Source organism: Gossypium raimondii, chromosome 4 (genome assembly GCF_025698545.1).
Source record: "Gossypium raimondii isolate GPD5lz chromosome 4, ASM2569854v1, whole genome shotgun sequence".
Classification (NCBI taxonomy): Eukaryota; Viridiplantae; Streptophyta; class Magnoliopsida; order Malvales; family Malvaceae; genus Gossypium; species Gossypium raimondii.
The window spans coordinates 50239598-50264639 of NC_068568.1; the positions used below are offsets into that span (position 1 = coordinate 50239598).

General features: G+C 34.2%; 2 protein-coding genes and 1 pseudogene across 5 annotated transcripts; 1 reads left to right on the forward strand and 2 right to left on the reverse strand.

The window, feature by feature from the left end:
• Positions 1–3359: 3359 nt before the first annotated feature.
• LOC105779990 (hypothetical protein) lies at positions 3360–8720 on the reverse strand. 2 transcript variants are annotated; one of them, XM_012604040.2, is made up of 2 exons: positions 8553–8720; positions 3360–5920 (listed from the first exon to the last, which is right to left on the reverse strand). In XM_012604040.2, exon 2 carries the CDS (start codon positions 5784–5786, stop codon positions 3657–3659), a length of 2130 nt encoding a protein of 709 aa, XP_012459494.1. In that variant the 5' UTR covers positions 5787–5920; positions 8553–8720; the 3' UTR covers positions 3360–3656. The 2 variants fall into 2 exon arrangements, with proteins under 2 accessions (XP_012459494.1, XP_052485797.1); XM_052629837.1 differs by having other exon boundaries at positions 3360–6660; positions 8553–8718.
• Positions 8721–9877: 1157 nt separating this feature from the next.
• On the reverse strand, positions 9878–15744 carry LOC105778848 (probable protein phosphatase 2C 76; annotated as a pseudogene).
• A 548-nt stretch (positions 15745–16292) lies between these two features.
• LOC105779807 (cyclic nucleotide-gated ion channel 1) lies at positions 16293–23092 on the forward strand. Of its 3 annotated transcripts, none has more exons than XM_012603738.2 (8): positions 16293–16460; positions 17232–17365; positions 17835–18402; positions 18865–19077; positions 19981–20261; positions 21143–21254; positions 21799–22035; positions 22171–23092. In XM_012603738.2, the coding sequence occupies exons 2-8, from the start codon at positions 17337–17339 to the stop codon at positions 22867–22869; spliced, it is 2139 nt and encodes a 712-aa protein (XP_012459192.1). In that variant the 5' UTR covers positions 16293–16460; positions 17232–17336; the 3' UTR covers positions 22870–23092. The 3 variants fall into 3 exon arrangements, with proteins under 3 accessions (XP_012459192.1, XP_052485799.1, XP_052485800.1); XM_052629839.1 differs by having other exon boundaries at positions 16305–16456; XM_052629840.1 differs by lacking the exon at positions 16293–16460 and adding an exon at positions 16564–16693.
• Positions 23093–25042: the final 1950 nt, after the last annotated feature.

The window sequence follows — 25042 nt, forward strand, 5'->3', positions numbered from 1 at the left end:
TTAATTCTTTCATACTATTTTTATACACACTTGTGAGCCTTCATTCTTATTCTTTAGCTCAAGTATATTCTTGTTTATTTGTGCTTAATTGGCAAACATTCTGATCTTATAAGGATTACTTCTTAGTTTGCTATTTGTACTTACTCTTTGAGAGGGTTGAGTATTAAGGTTTGAGTAGAAACCTTAAGGGAGTTGAAATCTTAATATTTTGGGTAGAAATCTTAAGGGAGATTGTAAGGTTAAATCTTGTCCTTAAAGTTATCAAATTAGTGAATTTGAGAAAATTCTTAGTTGTAGAAAGCTAAGGTAATTGAGTTGGCAATTGGGGCCAAACCACTATAAATCGAAGTGTTCATTGACTTTATTTTTTTCTCAGCAACCACAAAATCTTTAAGAAACCAATTCACCCTCTATTGATGATTTCAAGTTGATCTTTCAAGCTAACAATTGGTATCAGAGTTAGTCTCTAAAGATGATTTAACAATTAAGAGAAGATCCTCAGAAAAGTTCAAATGATAATTAACTCATTCTATATCAATGAAATCTACTTTCGGGTCAATTTTCTTTGGTGAGTCTTAATCTGTCTCTAAACCTCCTTATTTTAATGGCACTAACCATTCCTATTGGAAGACAATGATGAAGTTGTTCATCCAAGCAAATAATCTTGCTATATGAGACATTATTATGGATGATCCTTCAATTCTATCCAAACAAGAAAGAGAGATTTTAGTTCCAAAAAGCAATAAGAAATGTGATGAGGAAGATAGGAGAAACATTCAACTCAATGCCAAGGCATGCACATTCTATTTTGTGCACTTGGTTCAAATAAGTATAGTAGAGTTTTGTCTTGTTCAAACGCTAAGGAGATGTGGGACAAGCTTGAAGTCACCCATGAAGGCACTAGCCAAGTGAAGAAGTCGAAAGTTAGAATCCTTACACTCAATTACGAAACTTTCAAGATGAAGTCCGAAGAGGAGATTAAGAAGATGTCTGATTGATTTACAATCATCATAAATGGATTGAAGTCTTATAGGAAGACTTATCCAAATGAAGATGTGGTAAGGAATATGCTTCGAATCTTATCTAAATCATGGGAAGCTAAGGTGACCGCAATTGAAGAAGCAAAAAATTTAGAAACATTGACATTGGATGAGTTCATTGGTTTTTCGCTTACACATAAGATGAAACTATGAAGAAGAAGGTTGGTGTTACTCTAAAATCCACCACAAATAAAGATAGTGAATCATGTGAAATGTTCATGAAGGCAAAAAGATATTCAAGATGTTCATGAACTCCAATAAAGGAAGAAGATTCCAAAAGATGGAGGAATTGAAACTTGAATTTACCAAGGAAAAAGATCACATTATTTGCTATGAGTGCAAGAAACCAGAACACATCAAGTTTGGTTATCCTCAATGGAAGAAGAAGAGGTCTAGCAAATAAAAACACAAGGCCTATGTTGCTGCTTAGAGTGATGAGGATTCATTTGATGAAGAAGATCAAGAAGTAGCCAACCTATGTCTTAAGGCCATCAATGGTTTTAAGGTAACGTCTAACTCATCTATTTCAAATTCTTATTCTTTTGATGAGTTGCAAAATGCCGATGATGAATTAGGCTTGAAGTTTGAATTAATGATTTCAAAATATAGGAAGATTGTTTCAAAATTAAAAGATGAAAATAAGTCACTCTCCAAAGACAAGCATGAACTTGAAAGTAAAATAAATGATATGCAAGCTATGATTCCAAGTACATAATTTCAATTTCACACTTCAAAGAAACAATTATTTACTTAAAATTTACTATATTTTTCAAATATTATTATTTAAAATTTTATATTATCATTCATAAAGTACACTAACTAAAATAACTAGTCTCATTGAACGATGTCATAACAAGTTAATAAAATTTGACAAAATAATGGTTCAACAAAATACTAATTTAAGTTAAAAATTCTATACTCGCTTTTACACTAAATATTGAATATAATGATAAAACACGTTACACGTTAAAAAATACATGAATTAAAGCTTTTAAGAATATTAGAAAGAAACCACGAACTCTAAATATTAATAATAAAATAAGCATGGAAAAATAAATAAATAAACAAATTGCCCCGTCTTAAGCAGGCAAAGTAACCAAAGCAGCTTTCTTAATTAATAGGGCAACCGGTGACTACATCTAATAAAATATGCATTTATATTATACTTTGTACATGTATAACTTTTGATACATTACTAATTTGTTATATATTTTGATATATATTTTTAAAGGATATGTTAGATATATTTATATGTTTATTTTCATACCTTTTAAACTTATCAAGTATCAAGATAAAAGATTACCACACGCAAGTGTTACGAAGTTAGAATTTTAGCTTGACAAACCATGCGACCTTAGGTGATAATTTTATATCAAATTTGTCTAAATCAACTAATCGCTCAAAAAAGTGAGAATTCGCAAAAAAAATTCTCCAAAGCACCAAAACTTGGCAGAAGCTAACTTTCAAACAAAAAAAACAATGAACAAACAAAGAATAACACAAAAAAGCAAGCACACCAAGTGTTTGAATAAATGCTTTGAATAAATACTCTAAAAAGTATTTAATTACTTTGAATGGAATACAACTAAGTGATTACAAATGAGGAAGAAAACATATATTTATAGTTGAACTCCCTCAATCCAACAATGATACAGTTTAAATTACATCAACAATTAAAATTAATATCTATTTACAAAATACGAGTCCTAAGAAATTTAAACACTATACATTCTTATATTTTAAGATTACAATATTCATCAAGCTAATTCTAAATTATTAAAATGCTTTCAGTGAACCATTAATACTTCAACTAAATAGACTTCCTCTTTTTGTTCCATGAATCGAATCAATCCAGTTAAATGAGTCAAATTTAATCAGTTGACCTCAACCAGTTAACCTCGTTGAGTGATTCTATGCACATTGGTCATAAACTTTAATCCGCAGCCCATGATACAAGAACATGTATATGAAAACCACTTACGAAGTGAAAAAATTTGTCCCGGATTGGAGTAAAAGAAGAGAGAGAAAAGGAAGTGAAAAAAAAATTATCCTTTGATAAAATAAAACAAAATCAAATAAAATTTTAAACAATAAAATATCTTTTTTACCCACTTTTTTTATAAATAGTTTCTATAAAAAAATTATAGTAGTAAAATTTAATTATAATTAATGCTTTCCTTTCCTTTTCACTTTTAGAGAGAAATTATTAAAATTATTTGAGAAATAATATGTAACTAATAATTTATTTTTCATAGCTTTGCTCTCTTTTTACTTTCTTTTCCTTCCCAAACATAATGTTAATGTAAACAATAAGCACAGTTCAAGAAGCAAATCCTATTAATTTCGAGTGTTCTATATTAAGCTTTTACCATAGTAAGTAAAAACAAAAGCATGGACCTCACTTGGATCCAACTATGGCACAACAAAAAGAAGCAATTTCTACAGTTCCACAAGCTTACAAAAATATCAAAAACTCACCAGGTTGGTGCAGTCAGCATCTTCATATTCCGATACTTTTAAGCTTTTTCAGCATCATCTGCACATCAGCATCCTATGGTCCTCTGGGCAAGCACCATTAGTTAATCATCCTTGGCTTGTTCGCTATTTCTCTACAAACTACCCTTCCCGGGCATTTTCATCAACTGTCTCCCCCTGTCCATCTGCCGCAAGTTCTCTTGCACTCTTTAAGGACTCTTTATCAGATTTCAGAGAATTATCCTCCACAGATGTCTCATTGGCTTCATTAATTACCTCAAGTAGCTCTAAAGGGGTGGCTGCTGGGTCTAACTCACGGCATCCCGTTGGAGCATTATGAGCTTCTCGGCCTGTAAGCAAGTAATTAGGAACCTGATGTGAAAAGCGAAACATCTCCCCTCTAGGAATCCTCCTGACTTCCTTGGGGTCCATATGCTTATGAAAAACTGTAGTAAAACCAGTAACCTTGACTAGAGGGACCACAGAGACTCCTTGTTCCCCGTTATAATCATCAAGCACTTCCACCATGTCATATTTGTGTATCACTTCATTCGGGGTATGTTCATTCCAATCCGGAGACCAGTTCCTGTAAAGAGCCCAGACATCCCCCTTCCTAGGAAATATTCTAATTACTCCACGTGTACCTTTTGTCCACTGAACCTTGTGGGAGAAATAATTTAATGTTTCACTTATTTCATGTCTGCCACTTCTGAACTCCCCACAAGTTTTGGTGAAACCAGAGCCTATCCAGTCTAGAAAACCAAATTCACTGTTGCTTCTTGAATTTAGCCAACTAATTTTCATCTTAAAAGGCTTTAACGAGATCACCTTGTGAATTCGAGCATAGAATCGGGGCATTCCATCATCATTGTCATACGCAGCCCAGACCTGGTCTTCTTCAAAAGAATTTTCACTTCGACCCAAGTCAAAATTGTGGAAATCAGGATCTGGAACATTTATTGTTAATGATGCAGTCCCCGCATCTGATACATCAGGAGAAGAGGCAGGAAGAGACTGCTTGCCATGATATTCGTTATTGGTATCATGTCCATCTCCATTTGCCATGCTCCTCTGTTTCCTATTTTCTTTCCCTCTGACCTTCACTTTAACTTTGTCAGCAGTTCTGACTTCAGTTGCTGATCTCCACTCCTTAAGCTTATTATGAATAACATTCTGTGCCTTGTGAATCAGCATGTTCCGAATTTCAAACAATGACAATTCTCTCTCAGTGATGGGCTTGTTATAATTTCCAGAGTACCCATAGATACTTCCTTTTTCGAAAACACCCCTAGATTCAAATGTGTTCCCCGAGCCAGGTACATTTCCCATGGCTGTTTGACTTGCCATGTTACCTACATAACCATTACCGTGAATATCATCTTTTCTCTTCTTCAGGAGTTTCTCCGCTTTAAGAGCTTCTTCATGCTCCCTTTTCACTCTCTCTTGACTCTTCCAGAAACTTCCATCATGTACTGAATTCTGAGAACTGGAAGAATTTGTTCCATGGTTAAATAGATTATTATTTGCAGCATGATTCCCTGAAGACTGCTGTTGTGCGGACCAATTTGATGACCTGTAAACATTTGGGGGAGGTGCCTTTTCTAAAGCCAAAAAGGCCTCATGACAATTAGGGCATAGAAGTGTTTGATTCAGGTAAATCCTGAGGTATTCATACTGTGTCTTGCATCTATTGCAAACAGTCCAAAAGGTAGCAGGCTTTTTATTAGAAGCAAATGAGGTTTGACCAACTTGGCTATGACTGTTCTGAGTCCTAACATTTGACGCAAGGTTAGAACTAGAACTGTGAGAGCCATTTGCCCTAGGTGGCACTGATGAAAGCCCACTCTGTACAGGAAATTTCTGTTGAGTTCCCCTAAAATTTATCTTCTGGTTATATGCCAACCTCTTAGACCTATCTGATAATAAGCCCCAGGCCTCAGAAACAAGCTTAAAAGCACCATCTGCACCTACCGACTTGTTTTTATCTGGGTGAAGTATAAGAGCCAGCTTTCTGTATTGTTTTCTCACAAGCTCATCATCTGCAGATGGGTTCAACCCTAGCACACCATACCAATCTGCCTCTCCACTTACTTTATTCTCTGCAGAAATATACACATCTAGTGTTGTCAACATCTGAGCAACACCATCAAGCCCAGGATACAAATTTTGAGCCTTCAAAGCGAACTTTTTAGCTCCATTGTAATCCTTCTCCGTAACCTTCCTTTCGGCAATTTCCTTTGCTCTGAGTGCCTCATCTTTGTTACACTCCATAATTCTGATGTACTTTAACGTGTTTCTTCCTCACCTAGATATTATGAATATGAAAAAGCTTCAAAACCCACGACCTGTATCTTAAGGCTCTTTCATGCCTTAAGACAGAGGTAACAAATCCAAGCTTCTGAAGCCTGATCCAAAGGAAGAAAAACTCTCTTAATAAAAATACACATCTGATTTAGAAAACTAACTGAGAAATAAATGCATTAACTGGATAATATTCTATTAGCATATGCTTTGCTAAAAACGAACAAGACATCTTTTTTTTTGAAACTTCGAGTTTTGGTTTCTTTATAGAGAAGTCCATATTACTAAACAGAGATTATATATTTCTTTATCTGACACACAATCTTATCTAAACAAGAAACAGTTTTCACCATTATTTCAACAGAAGCATGATTACAAATTCTTACAAAATTCCAATATCACTCCAAATGAATATCTAATGCAGCAACGTGTATGTAGAAAATAACTGCAATACAATTTTTTCATATTACTTTCTAAAATTATAAAAGTAATACCATATCTGGTATTCCTTAAAAAGTGCAAGCACATTCCATTTTCATTTCAAGTGGTTTCAATCCAACGCAATTTGACCTATAATAATTAGTAATATAAGATATCCTTCCAAGAAATCATGTCAAGGTACATTTAGTATGTGTTATCTCTCCATCCCTTGAGCACAAGTAAGCTTAAAGTGAATTAAACACAACCACAAGAATGTCCTTTTATACAAAAAGCACAAGCACATTCCATTTTCTTCTCAAGTGGTTTCAATCCGACACAACTTGACCTATAATAATTAGTAATATAAGATATCCTTCCAAGAAATTACGTCATGGTGCATTTAGTATGTGTTCCCTCTCCATCCCTAGAGCACAAAGAAGTTTTAAGTGAATCAAACTCAACCACAAGAGTGTCTTTTTATACAGAAAGTCCTACAAGGCAAGGATAACATTAGTGAACAATTCATCTTACACTCACAAACAGGAACTCAACCAACTTGACAAAATTAGGTACCATAAATAAGGAGGGGTAGATGGATGTCATATGAATATGATTAACTGTCAACAAAGCCAAAGCTCCATAGTTATTTTTATACATAAGAAAAGATGCAACTACCATCTACTTGTTTAACACATGAACACTGACCAATATGTAATTCCAGGTATGTGGAACGTATAAAAGTTTTGTTCTTTTTTTTTTTTTTGGGGGGGGGGGCATCTGAGAAACCGGTTATGCAACAAGAAAAGAACCAGAAATATTGATCACAGACTTCACGCAGCACCAGACATCAGTTGAAACATGGACAAGCAGTTTTAAGCCACCCAAATGACATTGACCATGGTAGGCACATACCAAGTTTTACAAATTTTAGCGTGACAACCTATATGCATCAACCAGACAAGCTTAGGTTTTGCTATCCAGACAACTCTTACCATCTATGAGAGAGCTTTGCACTTTGCAAACCAGACCAAAGGTTTGCATCACACATTGTTTTCATTGATAATTACGCAACAATACTGAGCTCCATAAGAAAGCTTACAGAATATTGGAAAAACGAACCATCAGTAAACGCTTAACCATCCATGGACAAGCAGTTTTAAGCCACCCAAAAGACATTGACCATGTAGGCACATACCACATACCAAGTTTTATGGTGACCCCACCCATATACATCAACCAGACAAGCTTAGATTTGGCTATCCAGACAACACTTACCATCTATGAGAGAAATTTTATTTTGCATACCTGACCAAATGTTTGCATCATGCATCGTTTTTATCAATAACTACGAAACAATAGAGCAAACAAGGCTTACAAAATATTGGAAAAAACGAAATACTCAGTGAACCATCCATCTCATGAACTTGATAACATCAGTTACCATTTGATACAAAAATATATAATATAAAATAATTGTATGTTTTTCCCCTCCTCTAGTGTCCCTCGCCTAGTTCTGACTAGAAATAAATGGGCACAAAAATCAAGAAGCAAGCGGCATTAATAATTTTCCATCATAATTGTAGTGTGCACAACATATATGAGAACTAACACTTCAATATCTTTGAGACAGATTGCAACTTCACCGACTAGTTACGAAGAACAATTACAATACCATCATATTACAGATTCTTGACCTTTGCACCTCACTTACTCAGAGTCTAAATTAACAATACTATTTCATCTAGAGGATACCGAGGGCAAACACAATCTCTCAATCTTAAGAGCATCAAACACATAATCACCATGAAACAAGGCCGCCGCATAATTCCATCAGTATTTTTTTCTTTTAAACAGCCTAAAACCTAAAATGCAAATTTCTCAAGTTTGAAAACTACCAATACTACCCAAATAACGCTAAATAGTCAAACTTACGAGTAACAGCTCCATGAATTAATTTAAAAGGGAAAAAAGAAAAGGAACGCTTACACACGCTGTCATCAGCATTTCATTACTTATAAACAAAACAACGAGATGAACTTTAAGTCATAGTGAATAACCAAAAACAGAAACACTGCTGAAATTCCAACTAAACGGAAGGACAATGAAGACTAAAATTGAGTTTTCCATGACTCCATGGATCTACAGTTAAACGAGATTTCGACAAGCTGCCTAACAGTCAAAATTTAGCCTTTCGAATTCGACCTGGTAGAAACTGAAAACCCTAGATTTAATAAGTTCCAACGAACAGTCTACAAAAATTATTTAAAAAAATGTTCTTTTGTAATTATGGGAACAAAAAATTGTAGAAAAATATACCTTTCTAAGGAAAATATGTTTGAGGCGAAGCAATTTTGAGCCTGAAGCAAGCAAGAATCGGAAGGGTACAGTCAAAGCCCCTTGAGGACCTAAAGGAATTTTCTTTCTTTTTAGGACACCAAAAGAAATGGAAATGAGATAAAATAAATATTGGGAAAGTTAAAGGGATTGGTTTTATATAGCACTAATTAATTCTGCCAACCCGGATTCAACCTTTTTATAATGAATTTTGCTATATAATGACTTAACCAGGGTTAGTTTTTAACTCTTGTTCTTAAATGGCATAATGATATCTTTGGACTTCAAAGTTTTTTAACTTTCTTGATGTAGCTAGTAGATGTTAATGTGACGATTCATATGTATATTACGTCAGCAATTGATTATTTTTAAAAATTATTAAAAAAAAACTGTGAAAAACCTAATGTTTTATTTTATTACTCTCATCATGCAAAGTTGCAAAACCTTCTTACCTCAATTGGTAATAAGCACAATGTCTTGAGTGGTGCGCACTAAGATGTCGCCTTCGACAGACAAGCCGAGAGCGATAGGAGGAGTTGTTATGCTTGAAGGACCTACAAGCAACCAGTTGATTTCATTAATACAATAAACACCATTTCAAAGTTTTTTTGAGTAAAGAAAAATGTTAATCTGAAGAGACGATGGCTGCAAGTATTTGACAACTCATTTGGGTTGAACTACCCCTAGAAAATATATTACCCACGGAGGGGGTCTGTGATGTGGTCCCAAACTGACCACCCGGAACGAACACTAAGATAACAAGACCAAATGAGGCTCTGGCTTGCCCTCCATTGGCCACACTAAACGTGGTTGTGAAAGTTGAAGGGACAATAGGTTCCTGATCTGTTATAATTTAATATGGCAAATTAGATTCTTTTAGGTATTTAAGGAGCTTGTAATCAATCATTTTTATGTCATTTTAGTCGTTTTATTAATTATATATTAGTCATCTTTGATTGAATAAAATGAGTCCTTTTATGATGTTTCTTGACCAATTAGGCCAATTTAAGCCTAATGAAGTTTAATAAGTTGATGTAGTGTGCAGGAAACGACTTGAATCAAACCAGCCAAGGAGTTAGTGGACTGCCTAGCAGGTCACGACATTGAAGTTGCTCTAATACTTAAAAGAATCTCTGACTAACATCGACAATGCCTATATTTTGAAACATAAATCTATAAAAATTACAAAGAAATTGTTTGATTACCTTAGATAATTGGATGGTTGAATGTTTGCTTTCAAACTTGGAGTTTTCATTCTTTTTTTTCTTAACTTGGACTATGGAAGAAGATGAACTTCATTTTTCATTTCACTAAGTTGCCTTTTATGTTCAAAAAATACAAGTATACAAAATGAATATACTATACTTAGAGCACCAGATCCAATATGTTGAAATCGATACAACTTCTGTTATTTCTATTATTTCTACTACTTTTTCCTCAGATTCGTCTTTGCTTACTTTGGTCATCGATTGCAAGACTATATTGGTGACCTTTCCTTGTAGCAAATGAGACATGTATTTGATGAAGGGAACTGCTACGCTGATGCACTCGCTCGTTCAGGCAGCAACCCAAAACACCTTACCAATCTAGATATATTTTGAAACACTTTTCCATTCTTTATGAACTTTCTAGTTTTACATTTAGTTTTGTTCATGTATGTGTTGTGCAATTTCTTAGTCTAATGTATGCTCCTTTATTTACAAAATAATAATATGTGCCCTTGATGTATGCAATCATTGGCCATTAAGTAGTAGATAAAGGCAGGCAGAAATTGGATGTAATAGTATAAAGTGATTTCTAATTATGCTGATTCCTGATAGTGGAATTTAATCACAATGCATTGAAAACTCCAACCGAAGGTTATCTTTTGTTCCATTCCGGTGAAAGCAATATACGTTAACCTTTTAGCTGTTGTCTCAGCTTCTTCTGCCCAAGCAAGTGCAACTGCCTCCTAAAAACATAAACAAGTTGTTGGGGATCGATCTGTATAAACAACGAAGTAGTAAAAGTGGAGAAGAACGAATACAAATATGTTACACGGAAAACCCTCAAAAAGGAAAAACCATGGGCAAAGCAAGCTTTGACTTTTCATTAAATGAATAAACACATGAGTACAATATGGAGAAAATAACCTAAATCTACTTACATTACCCAAAATCCTGAGCAAAGAGAAAACCAATAAGCAAAACCCTAAATCTCATAAGACACTTACAAAAAAGGTATAAAATACTCTCTATAATTACCACGAAACTTTCACCAAAACTCATATGCGACTATATCTTGCCACCCTAAAAAAAACCCTTGTTGATTAGCATAACCAAACATAGATACAATGACCTCTTTAAATAGACTTAGATTAGAGTTATAATCATACTAAAAATATCCCTGGAGTAATCAAAGTTTAACTGAGAAAATAATATGAGGCACACTCCACACAAGTAATCATGCATGTAGCAGAAGAAGAAAAATCTAACTTAGAACGTAACCTAATATGTGGATGGACATTATGTGAAACAAGCTTTACCTCATTAGATACATAATCCTAATATCCTTTACAAACAAGCACAAACAACTCCAACTCTTCATCTATCACTATATCTTGCGAGAACTAATTCATTAATGAGATGTAGCAATTAATACTATGAAATGCTTGTAGCTTGAGGATCACCTGGATCTCTGGTTTTGCAATAACATATTTCTTCACTACCCGATTATCGAAAGCGCGAGTTATACTTATCATGCTACAAACTGATCCACAAAAAAATGATGGAGTAGTATATATCAAGTAATATATCTTTAGTGTGACAGGTAAGCTACAATTTTACTTACCTGTTCTCGTACTATCATTAATAAACCATCCAACATCTTCTATTCTCTTCTGTTCATCAGGTCATCCGTATTATGTTCTTCAGAAAGAAGGATTGCTTTACAAGAAAAAACAAGGTGTTTTCAATTTTAGGAATCTTCGTTGCTATGAAATCTCAACTTTCATTATCATGTCACTTATTTTAATAAAATATAACTCTCCAACAAGTGTTGAGCGCAATGATAAAACATATTACATAAGAGAATTCAAGTTTTCTTTTGGTGAATTACAAGAGAAGGATAAAGCCCTAACAGCAACGCGACTAGCGCGACTTAAACCCGGGTCACACCTAGGGCGGTGAATACCTTAACCATTAGGCCAACACACGATTCAGAGAATTCAAAATTTTTAAAGGGCTAACCCTGGACAACAACGTTATAATCTCAAATCTCCACATATATATATTATTCTCAACAAGTGTGTTATTAACAAGTTTATTTTATTTTAATAAAGTTAATTTAATGTAAGTAAATTCTTCAACAAGGTTTTACAAAACACAAAAATATATGATTTTCTTAACATAATATTGGTGACAACATTGTTTTGAAGAGTAACTACAAATCTCGAAAGAATTAATCTCTATGAACTGTAAAACGAACATGAAGAATACTTTAATTATAAAAAAACATATAAGCATTATGACGTATTATCATATCATATTATAGTAATTTAATTTTTATGAAATTATAATTAAAATAATCTACATTATATTATATCAATATAAAATTTTAAATTTGAATTTTAAGATATAAGTAACAAAAATTAGTGTAATATCGATAAAAATAAGTATATAATATTTCTCTAGTTTAAATTTTTATTTCCATTTATATGTGAATTATTTAAAATATGAATCCTAATTTATTAATTACTTTATTAAATAATAGTAAATATATATAATCCATAATTTAATTGAAAATTAAAATTAAAATTTTATAAATATATAAAATTAATTATTTAAATACATTGATGGTGAGCTGAATTAAGAAAACACCTATTTTATAATTATATAAAATTTTATTTTTATATATTTAGTTCATTCATATTTACATAAATTTATAAAACATATTTAAATTTTATTAATTCCAATGTAGATTAATATCATGTAACATCTATTTTTAAATATTTATTAAATTTAGTTTAAAGAAAAATAAAATTACATTTTTAAAGAGAATAAATTTGTTAATTTTAAATATTTATAAAGTATATAGGTAGTTCACATTTTGTACTTTTGAAGTCATGATATTAATATATTTTATGTATATTCAAGTTCGCCTAACCCAAAATATAGTCTTAAAATTTTGTCTAAATTTATTCATATTTGCAAAAGATTAATTCAAACCCATTTTAGGCACGTTAACATTATTTTTAATTTTATTTTTAAAAATATTTATTTTATTTTAATATTTAATAATTTTATAAATTTTTTATTTATTGAAAATGTTTATATAGTAATTTTCACATTATTTTAATTTTTACATTAGAGTAGTATTATATATTTAGTATAGGCTTTTTTCTTTAATGTGTTCTAAATTATATAATATCAAGTATTATAAACTTAAAATTGGGTCGGGTTGAGCTGGACTTGGGCTTTAAATGTTTGAGTTCAAGCCCGACCCATATTATAAATGAGCCTAATATTTTTATCCAAACCTTCCAAAATTTTAGATAAACCTTCAAGCTTGAGCGGATAGCTCGACCCATGAATAGGTCTAACTTTCCCTCATGTTTTCACTTTTAATTTTGTTTAAATTATATATAAAAATTTTATGTGAAAATTTCTACTCCATAAAAAGGATAGCCTTCTTCCTACTTTTAGCAATTTGGCAGAAGCATGTGGATTAGATTGAAATAATAGTATTTAAAGAGAAAATATGCTTAACCATGTAATAATGCAGTTGAAAGTAAGATGTTACCATTTCCAGCCTTGGATGCTATACCCTTGAGTCCCCAACATGGGCAACATATAGATGGTTACCAACCACCACTGCTGTAATAGCAGCTGAACCATCATCTCGATAAGTAAGTCGTTCCAAATCCTAAAATCTACATCAGTCTGTTGAAATGTTTCACCTACCCAATGAAACCAAAATGATAAATGTTCGGGTTTGTTTAATATTGTTTTTAAGAATTATTTTTGGGACAAAAAATATGTTTAAATAAATTATTTTTTGAGAGAAAAAGTGCTTCTTTAAAGTTAAAAATTAGTTTAAAAGTACTTTTTTTCGAAAGTTGAAAATTTTAGCTCTCCCCCAAAATGTTTTCATTCCTAAACTAGGCTGAAATGGGCTAGTAATTCAACCCTATCTCTAGCAACACATCATTAGAGATGTTCAACATACTTATGGCAAGTTTGGTGTTGGTCATCAATTGTGGATGCTTCATTGGATTATCAAAAAGGTATAGCTTCAAATACTTGGCAGCACGAGCACCAAATGCCCTGCAATTGCACATCATGGTGGTGACTGCCATCATCATAATGTATTCTAGCATAGGCAAATAGATGATAAGAGAGACTCTAACCATCAAAGATTCCAACCATGCACACACTCTGCCCATTAATGGTGGAAATCTTAATATCGTAGGTACCATCCATGGTTACTCTATGCCCTCTTCGACATGTGTAGCCATAGCTTAATTTTCCATCTTTGCTACAAATCAAGCAAACATCTCTAATAGCATCAGATATAGAAATAAAAAGAAGAACACTAATATTTACCTTTTCCCTCTTCCGCTAACACTACCATCATCTCTCAGTCCAGACAGATCCAGAACAATGGCCTCATCCGTTCTTACACCTTCTACCAGATACTGCTCTCAGTCCAACTCCTGCTGGCTATGAATTACAAGTCTTTAACTTATGCATATAATTAAAGTGTAACACAATAATTCCTCCCTCTTACAACGCTTAAAAAAAAGAAAAAATAGAGAGGAATCCAGATCTTACATTTTCCAAAACTTTCTTGAGCAGATGAAAGATGCAACCAAGGAAACTAAAAGAGGCAAAATTTTCGATCAAAAATTTTCTTTTAAAGGAAAAAACTTTGGAACACGTGGAGGATCGAGGGCAAATAGGCAGCAACAATCGGATTTTGTTAGAGACACAAGGCAGGAGAGAAAGGGCTGGCAATTTCTATTGTTTGGAGTTGTGACCAGAGAGAGATGGCAATCTGGCAGTGGCTAGTAGTTTCTCTAGGCAAGTCCATGTCCAGTTTGCAAATAATGATTTAATTTTGTTCTATTGGCTACCACGTCATTTCCTTCCTAAATTTCTAATACTGCCAATACAATTTGTTGGATTTTTTACATAAAGAATATGAAAAAATTAATTACGAAAATATACGGTTTTTAATAATATTGATTGGTGTTGCCTGACACACTGTTGACATAACTTTATTTTTCTCCTTAATCATTATCTAATCATTAAATTTTAAAAAATAGAATTCTTTTGTGCTATCACTGTGTCAGATGACACCCTTAATTATTTTTTAAAATGCCAATGGAAAAAAAGAGTATTTATGAAGAAAAAAATATGGGTATTTCGAAAAATAAATACAAGTACTGCCTTGCACGGTGGCGGCATCGAAATTATTTTTAAAAAAATCTAATGATTGGGAGATGATTAAGGGGAAAAAAAGGGTGGTGTCATGGTGTGTTAGGTGGCACTGATGGATAATGTTAAAAACAACTCATTTTCTCATTTTCGTAAATAATTTTTTTCATAATTTTATTCGTAATTAATTAAATTTTTTATATTATTTATGTAAAAAAGCTAAATTTATTGATTTAACTAACAACCCAACAACAATAACAAGTACAAAGGTGATTGTACATATATTGCACCATATCATATTACCTTTTGAAATACATTTTTCCTTTCTATTTTTTTTTATTTTTTTAACAATCTTAGCAACTCATAAATAATTTCTACAATCTCTCTCCAACTCATAAATAAGAGAATAACGCGTTTCAACGCACTCAAACCCACGTTCTCCTGAATTGACAACAATGCTCGTGTCTAAAACAATTTTCAAATCAATAAAATTCATAATTACAACTTTTTAAAATAATTTAGAAACATTTTAAAATGATTTTTAAGAGTTCAGAGGTATTTGAGATTGAGTACGAATCTTCGAGAATCGAAACAGCTCAAACTAGGAGAGGGAATCCATTGTCTAGTTGTACTGATACAATGTTAGACATGGAACAATACAACTCACAAATACTACATAATTTTTCTTATTGACTTACTTGTACCAACACAACTGAGCACCTATAGTGAAACAACTTTGCCATTACCCAAAACTCCATTCTCACCCACGTGAACACATTCAAACACTATTAACACATTCCCGATGAAAGATTAAGAACCCAGATGACAAATGAGTTGTGTTTGTCTAGATGATCATTTCGAAAAAGAAACTTGCGGGCGACTTCCCAATTTGCTAAGAGTCTTGAGGTGGGGCATTGGATGCAAATAACAGCTACAAGTAAAGAAAAGTTCATGAAATCGAAAGTGACGAACACAGCCAAAGGCATAGGAGGCAGTAGTCGTTCTTGATTAGTGTGGGATTCAGGGTCAACGACAAGACTCTCTTTGGCTCTGCCAACCAAGCTGACTATTGTTTAAACATCTCACTAATCATGTTCAGCCACATCACCAATTTCGCAAAATTAATCGAAGTCAACCATGCAGCAGAAGAAACTGGACAGGAACGAAGGACTTCCTTTTACCCGCTATGGTAGTATTGAGCTTTCCCATAAAGAAAAAAACAAAGGTAGAGAGCTTTTCTCCAGTGGGACCCAAGACCCAAGACTTTATTACTTCCCTAACATCGCCCTCTTTGTCTCTAATTTATTTTCTATTTTCCATTTAAAAAACCATTGAGGTGGCCCTACCCTAGACGTTTCTCGGAAATTTCTTCCCCTTTCTCCATCTCTTGCTCCAGAAGGAAAACAGAGAGGAAATTTTAAATGCAATAATCATTCATCCCCACCCTGTTTGTTTACACCACTGAGATTTGTTAGTATGTTCCTTCTTCCTTCCTTCCAATCTTCTTTTACTTGTTTGTTTGCTATTTCGTTGTTTAATATTCATAAATTTTTATTTTCTCTATATTTTGTTCTTCAATTTCTAGAAGAATGTTTCGAATTTAAAATTTTCCCGACACTTTAGGGCTCTACTTTTCGAATTTAAAAACTTTGACTTTGAAGAAACTGAAACTGAAGCTGAAGGAATTGCTTGCTTGGATGGATGGATGTATGTATGTATGTATGTATGTATGCATGTTGTGAATCATTTATAAATTGTTTTCTAAAATTTGGCTTTGTTTGTTTTGAAATTATTTCTAATTCACTTCTTCCATTTTGCTTTTTCTTTTTGGCGAAAATATTACTGTCAAGTACGTCATGCCTTTCAGATATTTTTGGCAAGTTGTTGGAGGTAGTGGCTTATCTGCAACTCCATGAAACGCGCCATGTTACTTTTTATACTTTTTTCATTGTGTCCCCCTAGTAATTATTATTGTTATGAAACGATTTAATCGAAGTTATGCTTTGATCATTGTTCATGTTGAGGGAGAGCTGTTAACTAAGTTATTGTTTCAGCTTTCTTTCTGATTAGATGTAACTAATTTGATGACTGTTTCCAGTTGTCTTTAATATATGTCGTTTCACTGTCTAATGTTTGTGCAATACTATCTATTTTTGCTTCTGTGTTTGTTTCCAGCTGTCCCTGGTCTGCAATTGTGATTGGAATGGTCTAACATTTGGTTTCATGTATTTTCTTCTCCTTTTAGGGTCCGGCAATCAGATTTTTGCTGTACACGAACAATTTCCTTAAATTTCTGTGTTCCAGAGCTGATACTTCTTCTAGAGATGAGATCATTTAAAAAATTATAATTATGAATTATCCACCAGAGAAGGTTGTGAGGTCAGTACACTAGCATTTCATTTCATCCATTGATTTTCTGCTGCAAAAGATGATTACTTTTTCTTTAGTGGATGCGGGGCTTGATTCTAAGTCTTAAATGTACCTTTAAAAAAAAAAAAGAAATTCAGAATACCATTAAAATAATATAGATATTCAATTTTGCAAGCAAAATCATCAGCTGTCATTCTTCATCCTTTTGCTTTATGCGATGACGCTATCACTAATACTCGTCACCTTTAGCTTCTGTTACTGACACCACTTCGTTTTGAATGAGCTTGCCCTTCATCTACTGCCACCATGCCTGTTAATTCTCCATTTATCACATGACAGTTATTATACTGTGCCTGAAAATGTTATATATGTGAGATTATTCTTGGTGTTTGGTTTTTCTATTATTAACGTTCACCCTATTTTATTTTAATTTATATGAAATAATAGACTGATTTTCTTCAATTGAATTGTCTTCCAGGTTCCAGGACTGGAATTCAGAGAAAACCTGCGAAGGACATTATGCTAATAATAATGGGATAAATTCAGGGAAATTTACATTTGCAATAAATTCATTTTCAGAAAAGTTTCAAAGAGGGGTTGAATCTGGTTCTGAGAGGATTAAAGCGATTAGAAAGTCATTTAAATCTAGTTCATTCAACCATGTTGTTGCTAAAGGCTTTGGTTCTAGTAAGAAAGTTCTTGATCCACAGGGGCCATTCCTTCAACGCTGGAACAAGATATTTGTATTATCATGTATAATAGCAGTCTCAATTGATCCACTGTTCTTTTACGTTCCAGTGGTTAATGATGACAAGAAGTGCCTTGCCTTGGATGAAAAAATGGAGACCACTGCTTGTGTGCTGCGTTCATTCACTGATATCTTCTATATAATCCATATTATTTTTCAGTTTCGTACTGGATTCATTGCACCTTCTTCTCGTGTATTTGGAAGAGGTGTTTTAGTTGAAGATTCACAGGCAATAGCAAAGAGGTATCTACGGTCATACTTTTTAATTGATGTTCTAGCAGTTCTTCCCCTGCCACAGGTAAGCAAACCTTTTAGGCCTATGAAATGTTCTTCTCTTGTATTTAGCCAGTTTATGTGTGACAGATCAAATTCTATTTAATCTTTAAAAGTTAAAATGAGTTGCATGGATGGATCTTTTAACTTATTGGGTCAGAAGGAACTTCATTCTCACTTTGAACTGTGAATAGTATTTAGAAATTTCATTTCACTTGAGTTGTTAAACCATTCTATAATCTGTCATACCAACAGTTAGTATCAAGCTGTTAAAAGAATAACTTTAATTGTTCTAACCATTCTTCACTTTTTTAATGGAAATATGTTATTTTATCACAATTCATTGTTGTAGGAACTCCCTTCTCTACATTATCATGTAGTCCTAAATCCTGTACTAGTATATGTGATATTTTGTGGAAGTCGATTTTTATGATCATTGAGCTTGATACTATTTGCTTGGACTTTTAACTTGCTGTTATTTTTGCAGCTGGTGATTTTAATTATCATACCTGAAATGAGCGGTTTGAAATCATTGAATACGAAGAACTTGTTGAAAATTGTTGTTCTCTTCCAATATCTTCCAAGAGTTTTTCGAATTTATCCACTGTACAAGGAAGTTACAAGGACCTCTGGCATACTAACTGAAACTGCATGGGCTGGTGCTGCATTCAATCTGTTTCTTTACATGCTAGCAAGCCATGTAAGTTCGTTAGACTGGTAGTAGAATATTTTTGGCAATAACTATGTACCTTTTCTTATATTTGCTTTTGTGCATGTATGTTTTGTGTTTGCCTTTGGCCTTTGAATGGTTTATTGCTTGTTAGACCAGACATTTCAAATTAAAACGGCATAAAAAGTATCTCTCTTACCATTTGAACTTTGGTTTGTATGGAGGAAAGGTTTATGTGTTTTTGAAATCAATCTGTCCTATTTTACTGGCTATAATTTCCGGTAAGCAAGTGATATATGTTGTTTCAAATAGAGGTTGAAGCTTTTGTTTGGTAATTTGAAAGCCATACCTAGTTGTTGGTTAAGTTTTGATTGAATGGGTGGAACAGTTAAGCATAATTGTGAAATATGAAAGGTTCTCTATTCAATGTCAGAGCAAGTATATGCATAATGATCAGGCATGGGATAGTTTTTATAAGCATAGTTTTCAATTTTTAACCTTCTGTAATGTTCATTCATTGTCCCCTTGATCCTCGCAACAAATTAGTGTCAAAATTTTGTTAAAAAGTTGAACTTGTTCAGAGTACTTGTGCATTGAAATGGCACTCTCCTGTCAAATATATAAGTTTCTTCTTGTCCATATATATAAGTAAAAGCTGATTACTACTATTTTACAACAAACTGGCATCCTCCTTCATGACTTTAAGCATGCTGATTTTGCTTTTGAATTAAATCTGGGGTAAAATGTTATATGGCGTTCTTATCTCAAATGCATTAGATAAACTTGGCAATGGATCGAATGTAGGTAACTGCATATGTATAAGCCTGGAGTAGTTACATTTCCTGTTTAAAATATATCTCTTTCTATGACTTACAAGCCTATTTCATTCTCCTGCCATATTTTTTAATGGTAAAATGACTAGCTTTTTTGTAGGTTTTTGGGGCTTCTTGGTACTTGTTTTCCGTTGAAAGGGAATTCACATGCTGGAAAGGCGCCTGTGGGAATAATACTACATGCCACCGCTCATTTTACTGTGACAATGGTGATTCTTATTTTAGGACATTGCTAAATCAGTCATGCCCCATACAAACACCCAACACGACGCTTTTCAATTTTGGAATATTCCTTGATGCCCTTCAATCTGGTATTGTGGAGTCAAAAGATTTTCCAGAGAAATTTTTTTACTGTTTCTGGTGGGGCCTGCAAAACCTAAGGTTTGGTCAAATTTGATGCTTTTTTTTTCTTTTTTGCATGAAGTGTTCACTGGTCATTGCTTGTTTCCTTTTACTAGATGGGCTGATTTCAGCTATTTTTGACTAAATCTGTGATACCGTATTACATACATTCTATTCCATCTCTAGCATGCTTGTTGGCATACCATTTTTGAGTTCTTTCACACTAATTTTAGTGTATGACCATGTGTCTCATTAATCTGCCTAATTTCCATCAATATAATATATTGAGTTCGGATTGACAAGATTTATGAATTTAATTAATTAAAACTTATCCAAGCATTTATTTACTCTTTCAACATTCTTTAACTCTATTTCAGTTATCTGGTTACCTCATACGTCATGATCTCTCAGAATCATGATAATAATAAATGAAATGGTCTCTTGTTTTCATTAGTGGTCTTCGCTTTGAGGGGGTTGGGTTGAAAAAGTACACATGCAGCCTACACAGAACATATAATGTGATCAACCCTCATAATATATGTGATGATCAGTGGGAAAAGTAAGGGTGTAAGCATTTCTCCTCTTTCTATAATATGGTTTATTGTTTTCCTTTCTTGGGTAGGGTGGAAACACTATTAGGCTTAGTTTGATGTATTGATGAAATTGAGATTACTCCCTGACAAAGCAGCACGATTCATTAGCTATTGTGCTTCAAAATACTGTGGTTAAATGGTTTTAAGAGGACATTGAGTGGTGGTCTTAATTACGACCTTCTTTATTTTGACTTGTTGAATCTATGTCTATCTTCACTCCAACTGCGCTTATTCTAATTTTGGCATAATCATTTACTTCCTATTTCCTTGTTTTCTTGAGCACATTGCCGTTAAGTTCTGAGAATAGCGTCTAATTTCTTTTTGCAGTTCTCTGGGTCAGAACCTTGAAACTAGTACCTATGTATTCGAAATCTGCTTTGCAGTTTTCATTTCGATCTCAGGCTTGGTTCTGTTTTCATTTCTCATTGGAAATATGCAGGTTTGTACAATTTATCTCAGTCTTTGACTTTGTATGTGGAGCTGTTTGTTTTGTAGCAATGGAACTGGTTTCTAATATCTAGGACATGATATTTTTGTTGGTGATTCTCTGCACTCCGAAAGGCTTTTTCTAAAAAAAATAAACAAAAAAAAAAGTTTCTATCGTTAGGATTTTTGAAAATATTCTGCATGAGCTACAAGCTATTCAGTATTAGCTGAATTGTTGCTTCTGAATCCCCTAAACAATTCTTCTGAGAAGCATAAGAAATATTTTTACAAAGGTAATAGCTTTTCTGTTGTTTTCAGATTTTATAAAGTCCAAGTATCCGCATCTTTGTCACTTTCCTAATTACGAAGGGGCAAAAAATTTGAAACATCACTCATGCGGTTACCAGTGCAATTCCTTCCTCTGTTGCTTTCTCCAAATATTCAAAAGGAGATATCGAACATGTTTAGGATGTTTAGCCTTTTTGATGCTTTGATTTCACTCTTACATAAGGACCCTAAATTATAGGTTATGACCAGTCAAAATTTCTGTGGAACAGACATATTTGCAGTCCACAACTACCAGATTGGAGGAGATGAGAGTGAAAAGACGTGATGCAGAACAATGGATGTCCCACCGCTTACTACCTGAGAATCTGAGGGAGCGGATTAGACGATACGAGCAATACAGGTGGCAAGAAACTAGAGGAGTTGATGAAGAGAATTTACTTCGTAATCTCCCCAAGGACTTAAGAAGGGACATAAAGCGCCATCTTTGCTTGGCTCTGCTCATGAGAGTAGGTGCATTGACCTTCTACTCATTTTTTTTAACTGGGTTGCATACTTTTTAGGAATAAGATTGGTACATGTTATTATTTGACTTGTCTTTTCACTGTGAACCTGTAATTTTAAGGTTATTTTACTCCTTTAAGGTGCCAATGTTTGAGAAAATGGATGAGCAATTACTGGATGCAATGTGTGACCGTCTCAAGCCAGTTCTCTACACAGAGGAGAGCTACATTGTTCGGGAGGGAGACCCAGTTGATGAGATGCTCTTCATCATGCGGGGCAAACTATTGACAGTGACAACAAATGGTGGAAGAACTGGCTTCTTTAATTCTGAATATCTGGGGGCAGGAGACTTCTGTGGAGAGGAACTTCTCACATGGGCTCTAGATCCTCATTCTTCATCGAACCTCCCTATCTCAACAAGAACTGTCCGGGCCCTTACAGAAGTTGAAGCTTTTGCTCTGATGGCTGATGACTTAAAGTTTGTTGCTTCTCAGTTCCGTCGGCTTCATAGTAAGCAGCTGCGCCACACTTTCAGGTTCTATTCACAGCAGTGGCGAACTTGGGCTGCTTGTTTTATACAAGCTGCTTGGCGCCGTTATAGCAAAAAGAAACTAGAGGAATCTTTGAGAGAAGAGGAGAATAGATTGCAAGATGCTTTAGCCAATGCTGGTGGGAGCTCGCCAAGTCTGGGTGCCACTATTTACGCCTCACGGTTTGCTGCCAATGCGCTTCGTGCTTTACGGCGAAACCGTTCTCGTAAGGCAAGAGTAACAGAGAGGGTACCGCCTCTGCTGCTTCAGAAGCCAGCAGAGCCTGACTTTACTGCTGAAGAACAGTAAACAGGTAGGCTTTCGTTGCTTTTTTTCTTTTGGTGACTTTTACACTTGCTGGCATCATGTAAAGGGTTGTATTTGCCCTCCCTAAAAAGGAAAGATAACTTGGCTGAAAGCTGCCATTTGTTGGGTGTGAGGTCTGTATATGATATGTAAAATCTTCAATATGTCGTTGTTTTGTTCCTTAATTTTCAGCAATCAACAATTTGTGTTCATGCAGTTTACTTCACATGCGTGTATATATCTTTGTGTTTGACTGTCAAATAAGTAGTCCGCATAACAAATTCAAGAACTTTTGCAAAAGGAAGCTGCATAAAGCAAAGGGTTCATAAATGCGCCAACAAAGCAATTTACAGCAACTACTGTGCTCCAAAACAACAGGTCCTACACTTACTAAAATCTGTAATAAACATGCAGGCAAACTGACTTCGGCTGCTCCTGCATGTGGAGAGCCATTTATTTACTGCTGATTTCCCCAGATGGTAGTATTTTCATTTGGTTGGGGGAGATTCATATTCCTGGTGTTTTGGTTGCAGAGTCGCACTGTAGCGTCACCTCCCCCTTTAAGAATGAAGGCAATGCGAAGGCAATGCGAAGGCAATGCAAAGGCAGCCTTGTGTATTTGTCAGTGAAACAATGCAAATCATATGGCTACCGCAATACTAACCACTAACATGCATCTCTCATCTCATTTAGAAGAAATGTTATTTCTGTTCTTATATTACTCGAATTTAAGTGAACAACTAGATAGTTCCTTAAAATAAAAAAGGGGCAACAGTTTGGGCCTGCAGTTCACTGCCTACAAAATTGAGTGAACATTTTGCAAGAAGCGTTAGAATTGGGGTTGTCAAAATTGTTACTATTTCGATGATGTTTAGCCTTCACTGCAGCGGAGTCCTTCCCATTGGCTCATGCTCCAAACTAAATTTTAATGGATCAGACCGGTCATTGTATAAGGGAAACTTGCTTCTCCTTCTCTCACCATCTTCATGTTTTTCATCTTCATTGAACCCAACCAAGCTGCCATGTTCATCTGAGTCCCATACCTCAGTCTTATTCCCATTCTCCTCTTCTCCACTAACTGCAGCAGCAACATTGTCGACTCCATCTAATGTTGCAAAATCAACAGCATTTTCATTACAACAAATTATCCACAACCACTATCATTATCTTCTCTAATAGTTGATCCTAAACTAACTTGCCCACCACTTTCCCCACCACCGTACTCATTTGCCTCAACTTTTACACCTTCTACATCACCCTCTTCATAAGTTTGTACGCCTTCTACATCACCCTACCCATCAGCTTCTACCCTTTCAGCATCGCATTCCCCAGCAGCTTGTACCCCTTCTACAACACCTTCCCCATCTAAACCTACCCCATCAACATTACCCTTCCCATCAACATCACCCTCCCCATCAACTTTTACCCCTTCAACATCATCCTTTCTATCAACTTCTACTCTTTCAACATCACTTTCCCCTGTAGTCAACAGTAACATATCACCTACAATTTTAAGGTTATTCACTTCATGTTCAACATATAGCTGAATCTCCTTAAACTTGACCCAAAAGCCTAACATAGTTATTGTGAAAGTGTCATCATAAATCACCCTTAGATTATTTTGTAACCCTACTATACCAGACTAATGGAAATATATTAATATGACAGTGTAAAACCCTAACGCAATTTCTACTATTTTACATAATTTAAAATAAGATATTGTGTCTGGATCCTTTTAAGCCTGTTAGTGTATAGGTAAAGAGTCTGTTAGCCCTAAACTCTATTAGTCTATTAGCTGAAAGTTTGTTATTCAAGCAGTTATGCTATTAGCAGTAGTTACTAAGCAACAATTACTCATGTACTCTATAAATACTAGCGATATGCTGAAGTGAAAAAATACATAATACTCATTCAATACTCAATACAGTTTTATTCAAGCTTACTATAGATATTTACATGGTATCAGTCACCTTGGTGCTGGAAACTTGATCGTCATTAGTTCTCATGACCACCACTGCTTCGGCTGACTCTGCATCTATTAAGCATGGATGTCCGGCGTTCACTGCTGCTCGACTTGTTCACTCTTTTCCTCGCTATGACACTGTTAAACTGGATAATGGAAGTTTCGTTCAGTGGAAACAAAATATTAGGCTGATCGTTGAAGGTTACGAACTGG

What these genes read in the sequence shown, in the direction of transcription:
- LOC105779990 (XM_012604040.2), bottom strand. Translation starts at nt 5,786, where the DNA reads ATGGAGTGTAACAAAGATGAGGCACTCAGAGCAAAGGAAATTGCCGAA.
- LOC105779807 (XM_012603738.2), top strand. Translation starts at nt 17,337, where the DNA reads ATGAATTATCCACCAGAGAAGGTTGTGAG. An exon ending in TTTACATGCTAGCAAGCCAT is followed by an intron (nt 19,078 to 19,980) that starts GTAAGTTCGTTA and finishes GCTTTTTTGTAG; the next exon opens with GTTTTTGGGGCTTCTTGGTA. An exon ending in TTCTCATTGGAAATATGCAG is followed by an intron (nt 21,255 to 21,798) that starts GTTTGTACAATT and finishes TCTGTGGAACAG; the next exon opens with ACATATTTGCAGTCCACAAC.